This window comes from Pipistrellus kuhlii, unplaced genomic scaffold (assembly GCF_014108245.1).
Source record: "Pipistrellus kuhlii isolate mPipKuh1 unplaced genomic scaffold, mPipKuh1.p scaffold_m20_p_8, whole genome shotgun sequence".
Classification (NCBI taxonomy): domain Eukaryota; kingdom Metazoa; phylum Chordata; class Mammalia; order Chiroptera; family Vespertilionidae; genus Pipistrellus; species Pipistrellus kuhlii.
Window position 1 is genome coordinate 13,764,221 of NW_023425584.1, and position 20,290 is coordinate 13,784,510.

The 20,290-nt window shown below is 44.5% G+C and overlaps 1 protein-coding gene across 1 annotated transcript in view; it reads left to right on the forward strand.

Moving 5' to 3' along the window:
- ADAM19 (ADAM metallopeptidase domain 19) overlaps window positions 1–20,290 on the forward strand; it is a 74,807-nt gene that overhangs the window by 17,864 nt on the left and 36,653 nt on the right. Inside the window, exons 4-5 of the mRNA XM_036425026.2 lie at window positions 13,127–13,205; window positions 18,504–18,580. Of these exons, the coding sequence (XP_036280919.1) occupies window positions 13,127–13,205; window positions 18,504–18,580 (156 nt within the window). The remainder of the gene's footprint in view (window positions 1–13,126; window positions 13,206–18,503; window positions 18,581–20,290) is intronic.

The window sequence follows — 20,290 nt, forward strand, 5'->3', positions numbered from 1 at the left end:
TGTGTACTAGTAAAACCCTATGCTAGGAGCAAACACATTATCTTTGCCCTCTGGCTGTGTACTCTTTGAGAGAGAAAACTTGGACAGCCAAATCCAAAGCATATTACAGTTTTACATAAGAGTGGAAAGTTCACTGCTGAGGAGATAGGAGAGAAGAGAGAATTTCTGACTCAGAGAGAGAAAGCTTCTCTAAGGAGGACAGCATGGAGCTCTGTCTTGCAGGAATCTTTGGATGAGGGAGGGAGGGAAGAAAGGTGAATGGAAGCATGAAAAGGAATTCAGACTGAGAAATTAATATATAAATATTTGGTCTGGATCAAGAGGAATCAAAACTGTGGTGCTAATAATCTCTTAGGAATTCAGTGTTCCAACCAGCCAAATCATTTTAATTCCAAAGAGTGGACATGCTGTGATGGAGGAGGATGAGATACTGTGGAAGCATGGGGAAGGGGAACTACCCTGCACTGAGGGTCAGCTTCTAGGTGGAAGTGCTGCCTTTAAGATTCTTTGTCTTTAATGTTTGCCATTTTAATTATGACGTGTCTAGGTGTGGGTGTCTTTAGGTTCATCTCAATTGGGACTTTCTGTGCCTCCTGAACTTGTGTGACATTTTTCTTTACCATGTTGGAGAAGTTTTCTGTCATTATTTCTTTAAACAGGTCCTCTGTTCCTTGCACACCCTCTTTCCCTGCTGGTATTCCTATAATGTGGATGTTGTTACGGTTCACGTTGTCCCAGAGCTCCTTTAAGCCATCTTCCTGCTTTTTAATTCATTTTTCTATTTGCTACTGTAATTGGGTATTTATTTCTATCTTGTCTTCCAAATTGGAGATTTGATTTCTGCTTCATCCAATCTACTTTTAATTCCTTCCAGTGTATTCTTGAAGTCATATGTTATTCTTCATTTCTGTATAGTTTTGGTTAATGCTTTCTATTTTCTTTTTCATGCTGCTATAGTTCCCACTGAGTTCCTTGTAATTTTCACTAAGCTCCTTAAGCACCTTAATAACTATTACTTTGAACTCTATGTCTGATAGATTGCTTATCTCCATTTCATTTACTTCTTTTTCTGGAGATTCATTCTTTTCTTTCATTTGGGGGTTGTTTCTTTGACTCCCCATTTTAGCTGTCTCTTTGTTTTGTCTCTATTATTAGATAAAACTGTTATGCCTCCGAGGCTTTGTGGGATGGCCTTATGTAGAAAATGTCTTGAGGGATCAGTGGTGTGGTTTCTTTGTTCACCTGAGCTGGATGCTCAAGGAATGTGCCTTGGTTGTGTTATTTAGGCTCTCCTGTTGTAATTAGGACTTGATTGTTGATGTCCCATTTGTGGGAGGGATCCTCCCTCTGACTGGTGAGGTTTAACCCCAACATCATGGTGTCAGATGTTATACAGGTGTTGATAGAACAGAATAAGATATACGGTAACAGGACCAAACCAAAAACCACAAAAATCAAGCTACTTAGTGTAACAACAACAGGAAAGACAAAGAAGAGAAAGAAAAGAAAAAAAATAAAAAGAATACTGAAAGACTAAAGAAAAAGGGAAAAAATAAGAAGATGAAAGAATGGCTATATGGAAGCAAAGAGGAAGCTAAAAGAACTAGTGTAGGAGAAAAAAAAGAAAGAAAGACAGAAAGTAAATAAAATAATAATAATGAATTTAAAAAATAGTAATAATGGATATACTAAGATATACTATAGATAGCAAAAGTAAAATGGGAAAAAATGAGGAAAAAGATAAAAACAAAATAAATTAAGAAAAATTAATAAAAGTAAGAATAGACTAATAGAATCAAAATTAGAGAAATATAATAAATTAGAGATATATAAGAAAAAAGAGAAGAAAAAAAGAGGAAAAAACAAACAACAAAACAAACACACACACACACACACACACCAATGAACAAAACCACACACACTCACATACTCAAAAACCTTTGGGTCTGCTATTTGTGGAGCTCACTGGATTTTGCTCTGATGCTGTTGAATCTTGTCTCTTGGTGTGCCTCTTGGGAGCTTCTCTGGTGCAGGTCACTGTGAGTCACTGTCCCTTTCTGGCCTTGGGCAACCTGATTGAGATCTAAGAGGTCGAAGCCCCTAGTAGTCCAACAGGTGGGGAATTCTTAGCTCAGAAGCTGAGTCTGCTGTACTCCCTTTCCCCATCGAGCTGGTCCTGGAGGTGTCAGCTGCAGGTGCTCAGAGTCCTGCTGGTGTTCACTTAGTTGTGAAGTCTGGGTGCTGTCTACCGCAGGTGTGCACAGGTTCTGGGTTGTGTCTTGATGAAGAATATTTTAAAAGCCAGATAGTGACAGCACCCAAAAAACATTTGAGCAGGACTACTTCCAATGAAGTGTGGTGAATGGATTGGAAGAGGCAAGACCAGCACTAGTAACAAAATCCATTCAAAAGCTTTATTATAATCTGAGTGAGAAATTATGGTGATCTAACTTAGAGAAGAGGTAGCTGACATGGAGAGAAGGGGATGGATTTCAAAGATATTTATATGGTGGAGTCATGGAGACTGGAGATGGATTGAATAGGACTGAGGGAAAGGATGGATTCAAGAACCAGTCTGAGGTTCCTGCCTCAGGAAGAAGTAGGACAGTGGTATCAATTTCTGGGTTTGTCCTTAGTTTGTGGTGGGACCTGGGACAAGCCACTTCTTTCCTCAGGTCTTCAGGTTTCTCGTTAGATCAAGGTAGTAATCCCCAGTCACCAACTTTGCAGGGTTGTAGTGGGGGGCCAATGGTGAAATCTATGTGAAAAGTAGCCTCCTGTATCTTTTCCATGACCCCCAAAGGAAGGGCTGTCCTTGTCCTGTTAGTCTCTATAATTTGTGCTCTGACATAGTCTTTCCTCCTTATCTACAATTCTAAGCACTTGATATTCTAGGAACTGGTTAGACCTCTGCCCATTCTAGCAGCTGAGGCCTCACTGGGGACCTCTCTGAGGGTTCTCAAACCAGCTTTTGTTGAAAACAATGATATCATTGAATGGGTGGACTGGGACAGGCTTCCCTCAGCCAGTTAAAGGAGAAATAGGGTCTTTATGACTTCTGTACTGATGGCTCTTTTCCAGTCTCTTCCATAGTTCCCAAGGGCCCCACTACCCCCTTTTTCTTCTTCTTTTCCCCCTGAGGTTATGGGTTTGCAGAAAACTGGCAGCCTCCACATTTTCTTCTATTGCATCAGTCTCCCTAGAGAGAGGTCCAGATGGGCCAAGGGGCTATAATGGCTGCATTATATCAAGCATGGTTTCTTTTTCCAAGCCCAGTCCCCCCTTTCTGGGGAAAGGAAGAGAAAGTCACAGAAAAGGATTCCTTTGGAGGGAGGTGATTGCTAACAAAAGAGGTGATTCTAAGTGTTAACAAAGATGACAGGCTCTTGGTATTCTAGAAATTCTTTATATCTTGATTTATTTTACTTTATTTTTCAATTATAGTTCACATTCAGTAATATTTTGTATTAAGTTTCAAGTTCAGCTTTACAAAATGCCCCCCATCCTGATATTTTCAGTATCAACCTGATACATAGTTATTACAATACTTGTGGCCTAGTACACAAATTCATGCACATTTAAAGGAAATTGATTAGAAGAAATATTTTAATATCGCTATTCATCCTTTTTCTATTATAGAAGTGTCAACCAAATTCATGATCAACAATGACAGATGGAAACACACATGTGCGATTGATACCAGTGAGAGCTTTATACGTATCGCGCGTGCGCCAGTCAACTTAGCCTTCTATAGATATAGATAAACTTGCTTAAATAAACCTGCTTTCTGATATAGCTAAACTTTTCCAGCCCAGTGAAGCACCCCAACTTCTCTTTCAGGTAATTGTCAGCAACACCAAGCAGATTATTGTAGAATATGCAGGGAGAACAAAGGGTAAAATATTTATCTGCAGCAGTGTTTGACTATATTCTGCGCAGTGAGAAAACCTGAAGTCATTTTCAAGGTCCACCATTTCTTTTTTTCAGTTGGGTCAAGTTTCTAAGCTTCCTAAATTTCCGTTTTCTGGCTAATGAAAAGAAAATAGGATTCCACTGAGTCCTCTATCTACCTACTCCAGGACTTCTGTGAGAATCAAAAGAGATGAGGCATGGGAAAATGTCTCACAGACATTTGGTTACAGTGTAAAATGTTTGCACCTGGGAAGCAAGTTGTGTTCCTGGGCTGGATAAACTCCAATAAGAAAAGTTGCTAGGTAGAGGAAGCCAGGAGTTGCTACGTGATATCATTAACCAGACAGACACATAGCATATTAGCCTTTTATATATATATTGACTATATTCCCTGTGCTGTACTTTATATCCCTGTGACTGTTTTGTAACTACCAATTTGTACTTCTCAATTCCTTCACCTTTTTTATCCAGTCCCCCAACCTCCTTCACCTTTTTTATCCAGTCCCCCAACCTCCTTTCGCTCTGACACCCATCGTTCAGTTCTTTGTGATCTCTTGACTTCTTGATGTTAGATTTGCGGTTTGGATAAACTGGCTTTCAGTTGTGTGGTGATAGGAGATCAGCAATGTTCAGTGAGCATTCTGAGTATCTGATCTGTTGGCTGTTTTTCTTCTCTGCCTTACCCATATGCACCCCTGCTCTATACCTGTCTACATGTAGAAAGCTTATTAGGGAAGTTAGGAAATTGGTTGCAGCACTGGTTTGCAGCAATTCTAGGAAGGCAGGAAGATGAGCCTTGAAACAGTGACTTGGGTTCTGAGAACCAGATAGTGATATCTACCTTCTGTGTGGCCTGTTTGTGTTTGCAGAAGACTTTCACAGATGACCTTATAGGGAAGAAAAACATAATTTTCCCTCTAGCTGTCTAAGTTCTCAGTTGGTTAGCAGGAGGGATTAGCAAGAGGAAAACAAACAGAAGTCAACGTATCTACATGGAAAATACCCAGGGAAAAAGGAGCAACTCACTTAGAATTCAGGATTCTATAGCATCCTCAACAAAGAACAATACATGTGAAGAGAAATGACAGGATAAAGGAAAGAGCTGTTAGGCCTCTCGAGGCAATAAGCTGTGGATAAATATATGGTAAATAAATGGTGGATAAAGGCTAGTCAAGTTTGTTTTGCAAATTCCTTTGGTGCCTTCTCCAAGCTAATAAGGTCTAAAGTTGTCTCTGGTAATTAACTTCTGTCCCTGAGAGAGAGAGGGGCAGAGGGAGGCCTTTGAAATTTGATGTCCTGCTTCTAGGCAAATAGGGGAAGGCCAAGGTGCTTTGCTTGTAGTATCTGCTTCTTCTCCATTGTCTTCAGCTCAAAATAATCCTGTGCTAAAGTGGTATATTTGGGGAGGCATATTCTGCCACCATTCAGCCTCCTCTAATCCTCATGATGGGAGATGTAGGTGCAGGAAAACTGTGCATGATGCTTAGCACACCATTGGCCTCAGTAAGTGTTTGTGTCTATGAGTGAGTGGGCTTGCAAACAGAGAGCTTAGGGCGCAGAAAAGGTACTGCTGCTTGGCCCAAGACCCAGAGCAAATAGGTGATGGATTCAAGCCAGGAGGAACTTGGTCTTCCTGATGCCATGCGCCCCATAGATTGTACACTATTATGCTGCTTAATAAGCAATTATTGATCAGATTGCATGTACATCCTTCCTCACTGCCCTCTGGGAGTGTCTGGATGGCTGCCTTTTGATTATTTACCACTGACATTTAGCTTATCTTACTTTGGTTTATTTAGACTGATGGGTTTAGAAGTGAAATCTAACTCTGTGATGGTAGATATATTGCTTTTGCTCATTTTCAAGTTCTTCATCTGTAAAAGTGAAATGGGGTAAGCATTGGACAGAGAGGGTGGCATATAGGTTCTTTTTTTTTTGTGTGTGGTAAATTCTGTAATTTCTGCACTAATACCCCTCCCCTCAAAAAACCCTTCATGGAAAGGATACGAGACAGCACGTTGAATGAGGGAGGAGGTGTAGGACTGGGAAGAATAGGATCGAGGAATTCATAGACTGTCTCCTCGGATGCCACCACAGGGGTGACTCAGCTGCAGCCATTTTCACGAGGTGTCGCTCACCTTGAAATTCAGCTGAATGAGACCTGATTGTCCTGGCTTGTCCTGACTGACTCTGGGTGCTCCCAGCCAGTAGGTAGTGAAAGGGGAACATTTCTCTAAATGCATATCCGGGGACTGTTATCCCAAGGAGGCTGTAGAGATGCTGGAGGCCAGGACAACAGATGTTCGTGACGACTTAGATGGCCTTTCCAAGTTCTAACCCTCTTGGCTTGTGCTTTGGCTGTGGTTTGTGCTTTAGGGTGCAAACACCTGGCAATATTTATCAAAGTTATGGGATGTTTAATTAGAGCCTAAAAGGGACCAGGCAATCCACCTGTAGGTCAAGTTGGATTGTGGTCTTCACCCACCTGCTTTTTGTTTGTTTTTCATGGGATGGTCCACCTATTCCCTTCTTTCTAAGCATATTCTCAAAGGTCCTGTGATCTCAGAGGTTCATTTTCTTCATTTCCTCTGTCTCATCCACAAAGTTTATCTCTACAATATGTCTGGTTACCTCCCTCTTACATTGGTCCTTCCTTTTAGGTTAATCTGATAAGCAAGCACTTGTGGTTATTTATCAAAGACTGGTTGTTAAGAGGCTACTGTCAAGCAATGCTTCACTTTATCTTCCTCAGAAATATAAAATAGTACCTCATTTATCTTATCTGCTCTTATCCACTTCCAGTAAATATCCATAGTTGGCTATGCAGGATTGAAACAGAGCTGTAACCTCTGTGTGGGTGAGCCATTTTTATTGCTCCACAGGTCCCTGCCAGTTAAGCTCCCTGATCCCAAGAAGTTGACCCTATCTGCTCAGAGAGCTTGCTCATCTTTGTGGAGGCAGCCAAAAGGGAGGCCTGAAGAGGATTAAATAAAAACCCTGCTGTCCGAAGGAGTAAACAGCGCTTATCCAAACATCCTTTGGTATTTAACATAAAAGCAAAACACAGTAGTGGGAGCTGGCCAGAAGGGTACCCGGTCTTGTGGGGACTGGGAGCCGATGTAAGGGGAAGTGGTTGGTGAAAAGGAGTGTTGATTTAACGCATTGTTGGGAAACTTCCTTAATAGAAGGTTAAAAAAACACACATGCCAAGTAGCTTTGGCGTTGGGCCATGCTTGCGGGTGGTGCCATCTTGCTCCCCAGTGCGGCTGCTGGATCTGGTCCCCGGGCAGCGGGGAGGCTTGCTCCAGGGAGGCCTTGGGGCAGGAGGAGATTCCTGCTTTTTCACGTCCCCCCTTCCATGGCCTTTCCGTTCCCTCAGAAAGGAACGTGGGCCCTTGGACTTGTCAGTCCCTTATTTGGCTTTGGGGCTTGCCTTGGCATGTTTATTTCCATTCCTTTGGAATCAGGAATGGAATGAGCACTGGTTAGGAAATCTTGATTCTAAAACAGCTCGAGCCATCTCTTCTCCCCTCGTCTTTCTTCTTCGAAAACAAAAGAAAACAAAGCAATATTTACTGAATTTGACTGTCCTAAATATGGCAGGCCTAGTCCGCTCTTTGAGATTAGCGCTCTGCTTTTCTCCAACCCGTCCCAGAACCTGCCCATCCTGGGCCTCACTGCTTGTAACTTGTATAGTATCTCCTTGCTCATTAAAAAAATATTAATATAAAAATTTCCAAACATCCCTGAGGGGACAGAAACTAGATTATGAACCCTCACAAACTCATTATCTCTATGTAACAATGATTAAAGATTCATAGATAGTTCTGGAAAAAATGTTACCAACTATATTTGTAAAACAAATATTTTACACTGTTCAAGGAGTCTTTAATTTATTTTTTTTTTTTTACATTTCTTCATTTTATTTAAGCACATATTTTATTTTTTAAATTTCTTTATTGATTAAGGTATTACATATGTGTCCTTCCCCCCCCCCATTACCGCCTCCCCCAAAACCCCCACTCATGCCCTCACCCCCTTGGTGTCTGTGTCCATTGGTTAGGCTTATGTGCCTGCATACAAGTCTTTTGATTTCTCCCCCTCTCTTACTTTCCCTCTAAGGTTTGACTGTCTAATCGATGTTTCTCTGTCTCTGGATCTGTTTTTGTTCATCACTTTATGTTATTCATTATATTTCACAAATGAGTGAGATCATGTTATATTTATCTTTCTCTGACTGGCTTATTTTACTTAGCATAATGCTCTTCAGTTCCATCCATGCTGTTGCAAATGGTGATAACTCCTTTTTTACAGCAGCGTAGTATTTCATTGTGTAGATGTACCACAGTTTTTTAATCGACTCATCTGCTGATGGGCACTTAGGCTGTTTCCCAATCTTAGCTATCGTGATTTGTGCTGCTATTAATATAGGGGTTCATTAAGCACATATTTTAAATTAGCTAGTCTTCTAACATTCTACAGCAACCATATGAAGTAGATTGTCTTTCCCATTTTATTGATGAGAAAACTGAGGCACAAACTCACAGAACTAATAAGCATCAGAGCTAGTATTTGAATGTATTTCCCCATTCGATCCTCTCCAGGAAGCTGTGAAGTAGTAATTATTCCTGTTCACTTAACATCTAGGAAATGGGGGGATTGAGTAAGTGAAGCACTTCTCATACAAATGCACCTCTCAGTCTTATTCACTGACAAATAGGGGGGTGGGGGGAAGATTGCGCGCGCGCTCAACCAGCAAGATGATAAATTGGTTTAAAAAAAAAAAAAACTAGAAAAAAGGAATGTTGAAATAGAGTGCTTAAATTAGATACAAAGCTTGTTAATTAATATCCTCGGGGCAGTAAAGCCCTGCATAACCTTTGGCGTTCTCTCTTCCACAGGATGGAAATCATTTGCATCTCTTATTAGGTTTTTACAAGTTACAAGTTACAGTCTCATTTTTTTAAAAAGCTGTCCTAATTGTGAATAGTCTTTTCCAGTTTAAGGAAACTGGCCTCTCACAGTCTCTGACCTGACAGTGCCCTTGTTGTGACATTGAGAAAGACTTCAGGCATCTTGAGTTATTTCCAGGGTTTGAAAGGTCAGTCGTCTAGAGAGTAGTGAGGCCGGTACTCAAACCAAAGCTTTCCGAGTCCTAGATTTTCCCTATACCTTGTGCTGGTATCGTTTTTTAGGTTTTGGGAGGTTAGAAATGGGAAACAGAATTTAAAATGTTAAACTTGATCCAGTGGAGCAGGAGAATTCTCAGAGCCTGGAAAGGTATCACCTGAAAAAACTATTAAAAATACAGACTTCTGAGTCCTTCTCTAGGGAATAAAATTCTCTTTGGGTCTGGGATGTGGCCTGGAATATATATATATTTTTTCTCCACAGCATTTCCGGGTGTAGTGCAGCTACTGGATAAGTCCCATAGTGACGGCAGTAAGAGCATGAGCAAGAAATGAAAGAGGCTTACATCATCACCAACACAGGAAGGCAGGGAAAAGGTCCTCCAGGGGAAATAAGAGGGACCAGCAGGCTGCAAACACCTCCCAAGCATCACCAGTGTCTAAGTGCCCGGATACTCTTGGAAAAGCAAGATGGGACCAAAAGCTGGGGGAAGAAGCTGTCAGTAAAAATAGCCCCTGGAATAGCGGAGCAATGTTTGCTTCCGCTGAGCTTGTCTGCATAGGTTTTCCAAGGTAGTTTGGAAATTGTTAGCACTCTGTCTTCTCCTGTTTGCTTATCTGAAGCGGCAGGAAGGAGAGCTGATCTGAGAGAGATTTTGCAACTTGGCTTTGAGTTGAAGTTTAGAGAGGCATTTCAACTTTGGCTGACAGTAAATAGCCCTTAAGAGGATGGTGCTGGGTTTGAAGGCCCCGAGCCTTAGGAAGGTGGGGTCAGGGGAGTGTGCCTTTGGGATCAGACTACACGAACAAAAAGGTTCAGGGTGCCACGGCAGTTCACTTGTCCTTATGTTTTATGTCTGATATTTGGGAGCTTATTTTCCCAGGTGGCATTCAGAAGACGCAGGTCTTGCTCAAGGACTTTGGGGTCTGGGGCAGCCTGGGTCTCGCCAGGTGGACATTCCAGTGCTGGCTGCCGTTAGCCTTGGACAGGATGTGGACCTGCCTGCGGGCTTGTGAGCCTGGATGGACCCACAGGGGGCTCTGACAGAGGGCAGGAGGGTGCACAGAAACTGCTTTTCCATCAAAGCCAGAAAAAGGAGGGGGCGGGGTGGGAAATCTTAGATAGCCCTTCTCTCTTCCTGGACACACATCACTCACAACTCGTTTCCTGAAAATCCTAATACACTCCAGTGCTGAGAGACGGCTTCCTGCCGATCTGCTGAGCCAGCTCCTTGTCAGGGAGGAGATGAGAACAAGATGTGGTCAGAGAAGGGGCTGGTGGGCCCAGCTGGGCTGCTCAGTGGCCCCATGGCCACTGGGTGAGGGGACAGCAGTGTCTGCAGGTCCTGAGAGCAGTGCCAGGGCACCGCCTGGGCACAGACGGGCCCAGCGCGGGGCAGTGGGAAGTATTCGAAAGCAGTGTCTCATCCATCAGTAACATTGCACAGATGGTGGTGATGAAACATGACCCTTCCTTTTGCTTCAAAAAGAAAGGACTTTCCTGGCCAACATCTGCAACCCCATTTGGATTACTGAAAAAAAGAAAAAGAAAAAAAAAAACCCCACAACAACACACACACACAACAAAACTCCACAAAAAAACAAAACACTAACCCTGAAGTTCTCATATGTCCATCCTCTTCTTCCTGCCCCATGCTTTGCTTATGCCTCTTGCTCCTCACTGCACCCAGTCGCACTTAAGAGCTGAGTCTCCTTTGTGTGACAGCACATGTGTCCTCAAGGCCAACTGGCATCACCATCAAACTGTGGTTTGGACTGCTGGTTCCTGGCAGTGCTGTAGTTTTATGTTTCCACCTTCTAAGAGAGACAGAACAGAAAACTGCTTTAAAAGTGTGGCCAGGACCAGCAGACCTGGTTTGAAACCCGGCTCTGACACGGTACCGTGAGAGCCTGGACAGTTACACGTCCCCGTTCCCAGTGTCCCCAGTTACAACACGGGGAAGGGGTTAGTACCGTATAGGTGAAGTAATTGAACATTTACATACACCTGAACGATTCTGATTGCAACTTTTCCGGGTTTCCCAACCTCAGAAGGTTCGAGCGTGCGGTGGAGGTAGAATCTACCGAGCTTCTTTGGTATTTCTAAGATTGCCTTCCATAGAAGTATGTTGAAATCTTGTGGTCTAGAGTGTTAGTTTTGATCCCAACCCCAGAGTTCTGTCTGCTTCAGTGTACCCGATAGGCTGATTCCGCTGGTCCCAGGAGGGCAGTTAGGTAGAAGAGGAAGCAGATTGTTCCTTGGAGATTCAGAAGACAGAAGGGAAGGCCAAGTAGGTGCTGGTCAAAGAGAGGTAGTTTCTGGTTCAGTGTAAGGACTTTCTTTAACTACTAGATTCGATCTCAGGAGCTCCCTGTTGCTGGATATGTCCAGAGATGAATGGCCATCTGGCAGATTCCCGTACAAGGTTGAATGTTCATTCATTTATTCATTGGTCCACTTATTCACCAAATAAACATGGGCCTCCTGCCTGGTAGCAGCTGGAAGCTGGGGAGAAGCCTTGAACAAGACAGCCGTGCTCTTAGTGAGTCCAGAGTCCAGTGAGTTTGGCTGATTCCTAAAGTCCCTTTCAGTGTGGAGGCCCGGAGAGTCCTGTGAGTGGCCGAGGCCTGGCAAGAATGTGGTCACCTGTGAGGTTCACTCTGGATGGCTTTCTTTGGAGCATCTTAATGTCGCTGGATGAATAATCCTTCCCCTAAGACAGAAAAGAGGCTGATAATGTACTTATCAGGAGTGCATTTTCATTGAGAACATTTACATCCCACTGGCGCCTGGATAGACCATTAAACTCTCAACCCCTGCCTGGCTGTCCATTACGCATTCTCTGAAACCAGACCTAGGAAATGGGGCTGCAGGAATGAGCTAATGGCTTTTTTTTGCTTTTTTTTTTTTTTTTTTTGCCACTCCCAAGTGATCTACTGAGAGTTGCTGGCTGGGAGATTTAAAGGGAAATAGATAATTCCATCATTTTTGCTGGTTCTTTCCATTGTACTTCCCATTGAAAGCAACAGTGATAAATGCTAACCTTCACTGAGCTCCACTCTGTACCTACTTGGTGGTAAGCCCTTTTCATGCATTTTGTCAGTTTACTCCTATGGCAATGCTGTCAAGTAAGAATCTTATCTTCATTTTTGAAGAAGAGAAAACAGATATGTATTCAGAGGGAAAAACTAAGTCGCTTATGGCCATTAAAGACAGTAAATGTCAGAACTGGTATTGAAACCTTACTCTTGCCGACTCCAGACCATGTTCTCAGCTCCTAGCATGCCAGTCGACTCACTCATGTACTTGTTCTTTCATTTATCCATTTCTTCATCCAGTAACTAGTCAAATTGTTCTTTTATTGAGTAAATGTTAAACAGGGATATATACTGGTGAGCAGAGCTTCAGGCTGTCTGTAGTAAGAGAGAAACAAATGTCTAATTTTAGAAAAGAAAAGAATTTTTTAGAAGGGTAACACACAGAAATACCAGGTCTCAGGAAATCTAAACCATTAGGTCTCAGAAAGGACAGGCCAAGGCAGACTCAGGAATCTACACGGCAGGAACAAAGGCACAGATGAATTGCTCCCATCTGTTCAGCTCTTGCGGCATTATTCCATTGGCTTAGCTTGGATCATGGCCACCCTTGGCTAGGCTAGGGAGGACACCTGGATTGACAGTCTCACCAAAACATACGACAGGGGAGAGGTATTTCCTTAAAGAAAAATTGGTGTGCTAATCCTTCCTTGGATGCAGTGGTAGAAAAATCAATCCAGGTAAATGTTGAGTTATGTGTATGCATGTGTGTTCGCAGGACCCAGAAAAAGTTGAAGATCACTGCTTTGGTCTGATGACTCCATCTGGTTTGTCTGAACTCAATGATGACCCCCACGAATACAAAATTCATAGCAAACTCTCCCTCCTGGTTTTCTTTTAGTTTCTTAGGCCCTATGGCCGCCCCATTTCTCCTGCACTGAGATGTGGGGGGTAGTTCTGCCTGCTTCAGTTAGAATGGCTAGCCATCGTTCCCAGGGAGGTGAAGTCCATCATCTCAGGAGACTAATGCCTTTTCTTATTCTTCACAGATACCTTTTTGCTCCAACCTACACAGAAACGCATTATACTCCGAGTGGCAACCCTCGAACCTCCACGCTGAAATCCGAGGTAAGTTTCACTCAACAAATAGCTACCAAACAGCTACTCTCCCTGGTTCCGTCCCCCCCCCCCCCCCCCTGGAAAGTGAGGAATAGGACTCTATGGAGATGTCCCTTCTCCAAAGCCATTGTTTCTCCTGATTGAAGACCAAGGGAACCAGCTGAAGAGGCCAAGTGTGAACCTCTTGTTTCCTACATGTGCCCTCTCCTTTGATGGCTAAAATGGTCAACTGTAGGATAATTGCATCTGATTAAAATTGGTATAAATCACCATGAAGCATATATTTTCCTTGCTTTATGTTAATTACTCACATATTAACAGAAGGTTAAGCAAGAGGAGTAATTTCCTGGTAATCCTGTCATCTCACCCAATCTGATGTCTAAATTGTTCCCTTTTCATTTGGATCTGTAAGGTTTTGTAGTCTGCTAAGGTTTTTGTAGTCGGTAAGGTTTTTTAAAATGTGACTTTAGGTTATGAAGATTTTCTTATTTTACTTCTATGTTCATATTGGCTATTTTCCCCCTCAAAGTGGTTTTTCAGTATAGATGTTTGCATAAAGATTTGTCATTTTAAAAATGGTTTTTCAGTAGGATACATTTTTACTTGGCTTCACCACAACCCACTGGTGGACATTGAAGGCAGAGAATCATGCACAATTCATGGTTTGCCTGCTCTTCCTACCAGGGGACCCATTAAAGTCATAGGCTCAGAGACGTGGTTCTCAATCAGGAGTGGTTTTGTTTTAAATCATCCATTTACTTAAACTTTTGTTGATATGCGGGTAACTAACGTGAAGCAAAAAAAAAAAAAATACGCTTCACGATGATTTAAACCAATTTTAATTCAATGTAATTATCATAAAATATACTATTTGTTTGTTTGACCATTTGAGCCAGCAAAGGAGGGGGGCACTTGGCAATGTCTGGAGACATTTTTAATTGTCATGGCCAAGAGGTGGATGCTATTGGCACTTAAAAGGTAGAGGCTGCTGCTCACCTACAACATAGGACAATCCCCTTTTCCCCCAGGGGGAAATTATCTGTCCCGAGTTGAGACACTGGGTGGCAGTGACCCTTCTCAGACGTTGGGTTGATGGGATGGGCTGAAGGAGAAAGGAAGATGGTCTCCAGCAGGGGACATAAGGGACTTGAGTGGCATTTACATAGAGATGGGAGATGTGGCGTGGAGACAGCAGCACAGGCCACTGTCAGTCATTACCAACTCAGATTACTTTATCAGATTACCCTTCAATAATGAAAGAGACACTAGATGTTTGGTAGCAGATAGCAGGCAAGTTGGCTGTGTCCTTTTATCTTTGGGGAGGCTGTCCAGCTGTGGTATGTCCACACATATTCTTCAGTGCCCCTTGGCCAAAACTCTTTCCTTCCTTGAGATTTCTGTTCTCCGCATTGGGGGAGGCAGGGAAGGGACAGGCGTGCCTCGAAAGCCCTCTGTCTTGAAAGCCCTAGCCATGACAGCCTCACAAAGCACCCTCCTCTGAGTTGGGCTCTGCATTGGTATACCAGCAGCTCAAGAATGGGTCTTAGTGCACAAGTGTGCTGTGACCTCATGCTTCCTGCCATGAAAGCCTCTCAGGGTGGGCCCCTCAGGCCAAGGAGCTGAGAAGGCATGAGATGACTTCATGACTGTTCATTTACTTGCTCTTTGTGCTCTCAGAATTAGGCAGAGAACCAGTCCTCTATCCCAGAATGCCCCTCCTTCCTGAAGGTCTTGCTGACCCAAGTATGGCAGAAGTTATTGTTTTCTTACATCCTCTGCTACAGCAAAGCCCCCACCCTGCCTCATGGGGCTCCCAATCAGCTTTCTCATTTGGGAGCTGAAGACTCAAAGAGAAGTGGGAACAGAATGAACCATTTAGCTACATTTGACCCAAAAGTTGAGGACCACACTCTACTATCAAACTTGGCCTGGGGCAGTGGGAGTTCTGGGAACCTTATCAAATTCATCGGCTGGGCCCTGGGCTGCTAGGCTGTAGGCTACAGCCTTAATCTAGGTCAGATCGCTGGGGGAATGGGTCTGTGAATGTGTTCCAATAGAAAGAGTTACAGTGTTTGGGGTCTGAAGCCAGGGTTTTAGTCTTGGCTTTAGCTATTTGACCTTAAACAACCCTTTTGACTACACTAGTGTTGAGTTTCTTCTTCTGAAAATTGAATATGCTAAGATCTGACTCTCAGGGCTGTGGAAGGGTAAAATGAAGCACTCATTTTATGGGAATTTATAAACATCTCTTGCAACGCCACATTTTACACATGAGGAAATTGAGAGAAAAGAAAAAGTAACATGCTTCAGTTCAGATAACGAGCAAATGGCAAGGCTGAGAGACTAGACCTCAAGTTTCCATTGGTGCTAGAAGATCATAGTTTTGACAAGTTAATTGGTATGCACTTCGCTGGGAGAGGCAGAGCATGGAGTCTGAAGTCAGCCTGCTGGGGTTTTAATCTCCATTCTGCTGTGTGGCCTGTGAATGACGAAACCTCCCCAACCTTTAGTTTCCCTTTAAAAAAAAAGGGGGGGGGGGATACTATATCTATCTCATAAGGCTTTGGTCAAAATTTTAAAAAAAAAAATCTGTGTAAGTTGTTTATCCAGTAGAAAAAGCTGGATGGATGTTATCCCTTGTTACTAACGCTGAATGGCAGGCATTATTACAGAATACTTGCAACGTCGTGTGTGAAAGCCCTTTGGAAATTTAAGGCATGCTGCAAAAGTCAGTAGGGATGCTGTTTCAGGGAGCTACAGGCAGTGAGCACGGCAGTGCCAGCCCAATGGGAGGAGGTACCAGGACTTTTCATGCCCATCCCTGGCTCTGAATTCTCTTTACTTTTGTGTACTTCTTGACTCTCCATCACTCCAATATCTGTGAGCCCCATTTACCCCATATAGGCTCAGTCCCCTCTTCTACCCACAAATGATCCTGGGTCGTGGAGTCCATGGCCTTGTTGCTGAGTTCTAAGGACCAGGTTTAGAACTTAAACACCGACAATGTGCCTCCAGGTTCCACAAGAGCTGGGGGCGGGAATTGGGGAGTGGAGTAGGGGGAGATCGGCGGAGAAGCCATGTGGCAGGCTGGCATTTGAGAGTAGATGGACTCCTGGCTGGAAGGAGGGTCATGCCCACCACCCCTCTTTCACCAGTGCTGCAGGATGTCCCTGGCACAGTGACTTTTCTTTGTGCCTCACTAAAGGTCAGGATTTGACTTGTTTCAAATCCTTAACTGCCTCCTCCTGACTGCCTGGACAGGAATCGGGGAGGAGCCACCCTGTGTGTAGCAGATTGTGTCTGAGCAGGTGAAAGAGCACTGGACTGAGATTGACCCTGAGTGGAGTGCCAGCCTGGCCTGTCCACTGAGACCTGGCTGCCTGGCTCAGCTGGGCAGGGCATAGAATTGGCACAGCACAGGCCAAAGATTCATCCCCTTGATGGGCTTGCTGCTCCCTGGAGGCCACATTCTGCTTTGGACAAAAGATCACTAATGTTTATTGCCAGCTGCCCCAGGCCAGTAACCTTGCATTCACCTCTTTAGTTAACACTTGAGGTCAGATAGAGGTTGTGCAATTGTTCACATAGCTGGTCGGTATGGAGCTTGCATTTAAACCTGGCCTGGGCATACCAGAACGCTCAAGTTTCATTATTAGGCTATTAATTAAATAGTCCTGGGCAGGAGATGGAGCCAGAGAAGATAGTCGAATGGGTCGCTGTCACCTAGGTCACATTTCTGTCTGCTGGGTACCAAGGAACATCCTGCTGGTGGATCGCTGGGACTGTGCAGCCTCAGGGTGTTGTGGTGGGTGGGGGAGGAAGCTTCCAGCAGCTATGTAGCTTATATCCTTCCTATAACACCTACCTGTTCAGGATCTGGCTCTGCCCTGGGGTTATCTTCTCTCTCTTCTGACCAGCTTCTCTCTCTCTCAACCATCTGGGAAGGAGCTTGTAGCGCCGGCCCTTGTTACCACCCCTCACTGGGCCCAGGACAGCCCCGGTTTGCACCCTCTGTAGCCCTCTCAGCATTGTCCTGGTTTGCCTCCTACATGCTCTGGTTGCCCTACTTGTACATCCCTCTGCTGGCATCTCCAACCTTTATTTCTAGCCACTCTTCATGGTTTGTAATTATACCTCTGTAGGGCTTTTTCGTTAAGATTGGTTCTCACCAGACCGTGAGTCCCACTGAAGCCGGAGCTCTGTTTGTTCATTGTTGTGTCTCTGGGGCCTCGCCCGGGGCCTGGCACACGCAGTGCTCCGCAGATGTTCGTAGTCATGGAGGAATCCAGCCGGGCTGGGAGGCCACATGGCCCTGAGACACACTGACTAGAGAGCAGCATCGGGCCTCTGGCATCCGCAGATGCAGGTGCCAAGTTCAGGCATGCAGGGATTCAGGGAGGTACAGAAAAGTTGGGTCTCCATTTCCGAGGGCTGCTGTAACAAAGCACCATGAACTTGGAAGTTTAAAACAACAGAAATGGATTTCCTCATAGTTCTGGAGGCTAGAAGTCCAAAATCAAGGTGTTGGCTGGGCCACACTCCCTCTGTAGTCTAGGGAAGATTCCTTCCTGGCCTCTTCCTCGTTTCTGCTGGCCCCTGGCCATCCTTGGTGCTCCTTGGCCTGTAGCTTCATTACTCCAATCTCTGCCTCTTCTTAAAAGCACACCCGTCTAGTATCACTTCATCTTAACTTAATTACATCTGCAAAGCTCCTATTCCAAAGATGACCACATTCTGAGGTTCTGGGTAGACATGAATTTGGTGGGACACTCTTCAACCCTATAGAGCAGGGGTGGGGAACCTTTTTTCTGCCAAGGACCATTTGGATATTTGTAGCATCATTTGTGGGCCATACAAATTAACAACTTAAAAATTAGCCTGCTATATTTGGTCAAACATTTCATTAACTCACCCCTAATGACTTGACAGGGCCAGACCAAATGATTTCATGGGCCTTATATGGCCCGTGGGCCCGATGCCTCTAGTGGGGAGGCAGGCTCTTCAGAAGCCAGTGTTCCTGTGGCCAATATCATGGAAAGAACTCTGCACTGGCTCTGAAATCCTGGTCCTGCACTAGAAGAAGGACCTGCGGCAAACCTCCGTGCTCCTCTGAGCCTCAGCTTCTTTGTTCATTGGGGAAGATGACATCTGTCCCGTCCCACCTCTTAGGGCTGTGATGAGGATCAGGTAAAGTGGAGGCTTGGAAAGCTGTCCGCCGGTTGTCAGGTTAGGCTGCAAATATGATCACCCGTGACCCTCACGGGACGTTAACATTGCTGGGCCTGACCTCCCCTTTCTCCTGACTAGGATCACTGCTTTTACCATGGGACAGTGCGGAAGGCGGAAGAGTCCAGTGTCACGCTCAGCACCTGCCGGGGAATGAGGTAAGAGGCCCTGACAGTGCTGGAGACACCTGGCTCTCTCCCAGGAGTGGGATTCTCGGGGCAGCAGAGCTGGCCTTGGGCAGGGGCCTGGAGAAGCCGTCCATTGGGTGTGTATGCAAGCCAGTTCTGAGAAGGGCCGAGCTTGGGAATGAACTCGAGACTCTTGAGTTTCCGTGATACTCAGGTATGGTGAAGCATTGGATTAGGAGAGGGACGAATGCCCCTGAAGAGACAGTTGGCTGTACTCAAGATCCAAAGAGGGGCTTGCTGTGTGTGCGTGCATGCATGCGTGTATGGGGGCGGGGGCGGGCAATACTGAAAGCACAGAGGTCAGTGAGGAGGAAGAGGGGGAAAGGAAGATATGGCAAGAGTCTTCATTGTGGCTTCTGCAGGAAGGAACAGGCAAGGCTTGGGATTAGTGTCAATAAGTTCTGTGGGATCTGGGGCTCAAGGGCTGTCCCTAGTTGTCTGGTACCTGGCCTGGGGTGAACAGGGCAGGGGGATAGTGGCCCAGAGGGTGAAAGCCACATTTGAAATGCATGCTTACTGTCTCAAGAAATTGGCTAACCTTGGGAGCAGATGTCAAAGCATCAGAATATAGAATATAAACGGTGGTGTCCACACACTTGAAACTGATGAGTTGGAGCATTTATTCCCACTTCCCCTTTGCTCTTCTCTGGTAGAAGTACTTAGAGGTGGAAAAAAAAAACGAAATAGCAGTGAAGAGAGAGGGTGGGAAGAGAAAGGAGAAGCAAGGATAATGTTCAAGACGGAAAGTCAACGGAAAAGTTCCGCCTAGGAGGCACGTGGGAGAGAGAGTGACTCTTCATTCTCTGGGCCAGGCTACCTGGGTGTGAGCCAGTGGCCCTTGACCTGCTGGGCCACCTTGGGTCTCAATGGTCTGCCTCATTTGTAAAACGTAAATATACTCCTAGTGTTGTGAGGTTTGGATGGATTAATAGATACCTAATGTTTACAACTGGCTGTCACATAGGAACACCTAGTCACCTCCTCGACCCTTGCTTCCTGGGTGTGGCATGCAGAGGGCCAGCGTCTCCTGAGAGCATGCTCAGTATGCAGTGCCTCTGGCCCCACCCAGACCTACTGGTTATAATCTGCATTTTACTAAGATCCCCCAGTTTGTCCCTGAGAATGTATGCTCCTTGACAGTATAAATTCCGTCTCCAATATCTGTTTCTCCAGCCTACCTGAGTGCTTTGGATATAGTAGGACCAATACATGTATATTGAATTAGTAAATACCACTTGTTTAGACTCTCTCCACACTCCCTTTCTTTTGGAAAAGAGATGATCTGAAAACTCCCTATTTTAATTGCCTGTTGTTTTCTTTTTGTTTGTTTGTTTTGTTTTTGTTTTAATATATTTTCATTGATTTCAGAGAGAAAGGGAGAGGGAAAGATATAGAACTATCGGTAATAAGAGAGAATCAGTGATTGGCTGCCTTATGTACACTCCCTACTAGGGATTGACCAGGAATTGAACAGTGACCTCTTGGTTCACAGGTTAATGCTCAACCATTGGAGCTACACCAGTCAGGCTAATTTTCTGGGTTTTATTGTGATACCTAGGCCTAAGGTGTTGATACATTGTCTTTGTGAAAAAAGAAAAAGAAAAAGCCCTGATGCGTAGCATCTGCCAATGTGCTGGTAAAGCTATTTCCGCCATGAGCAATGGAAAGTAGACAGCATGA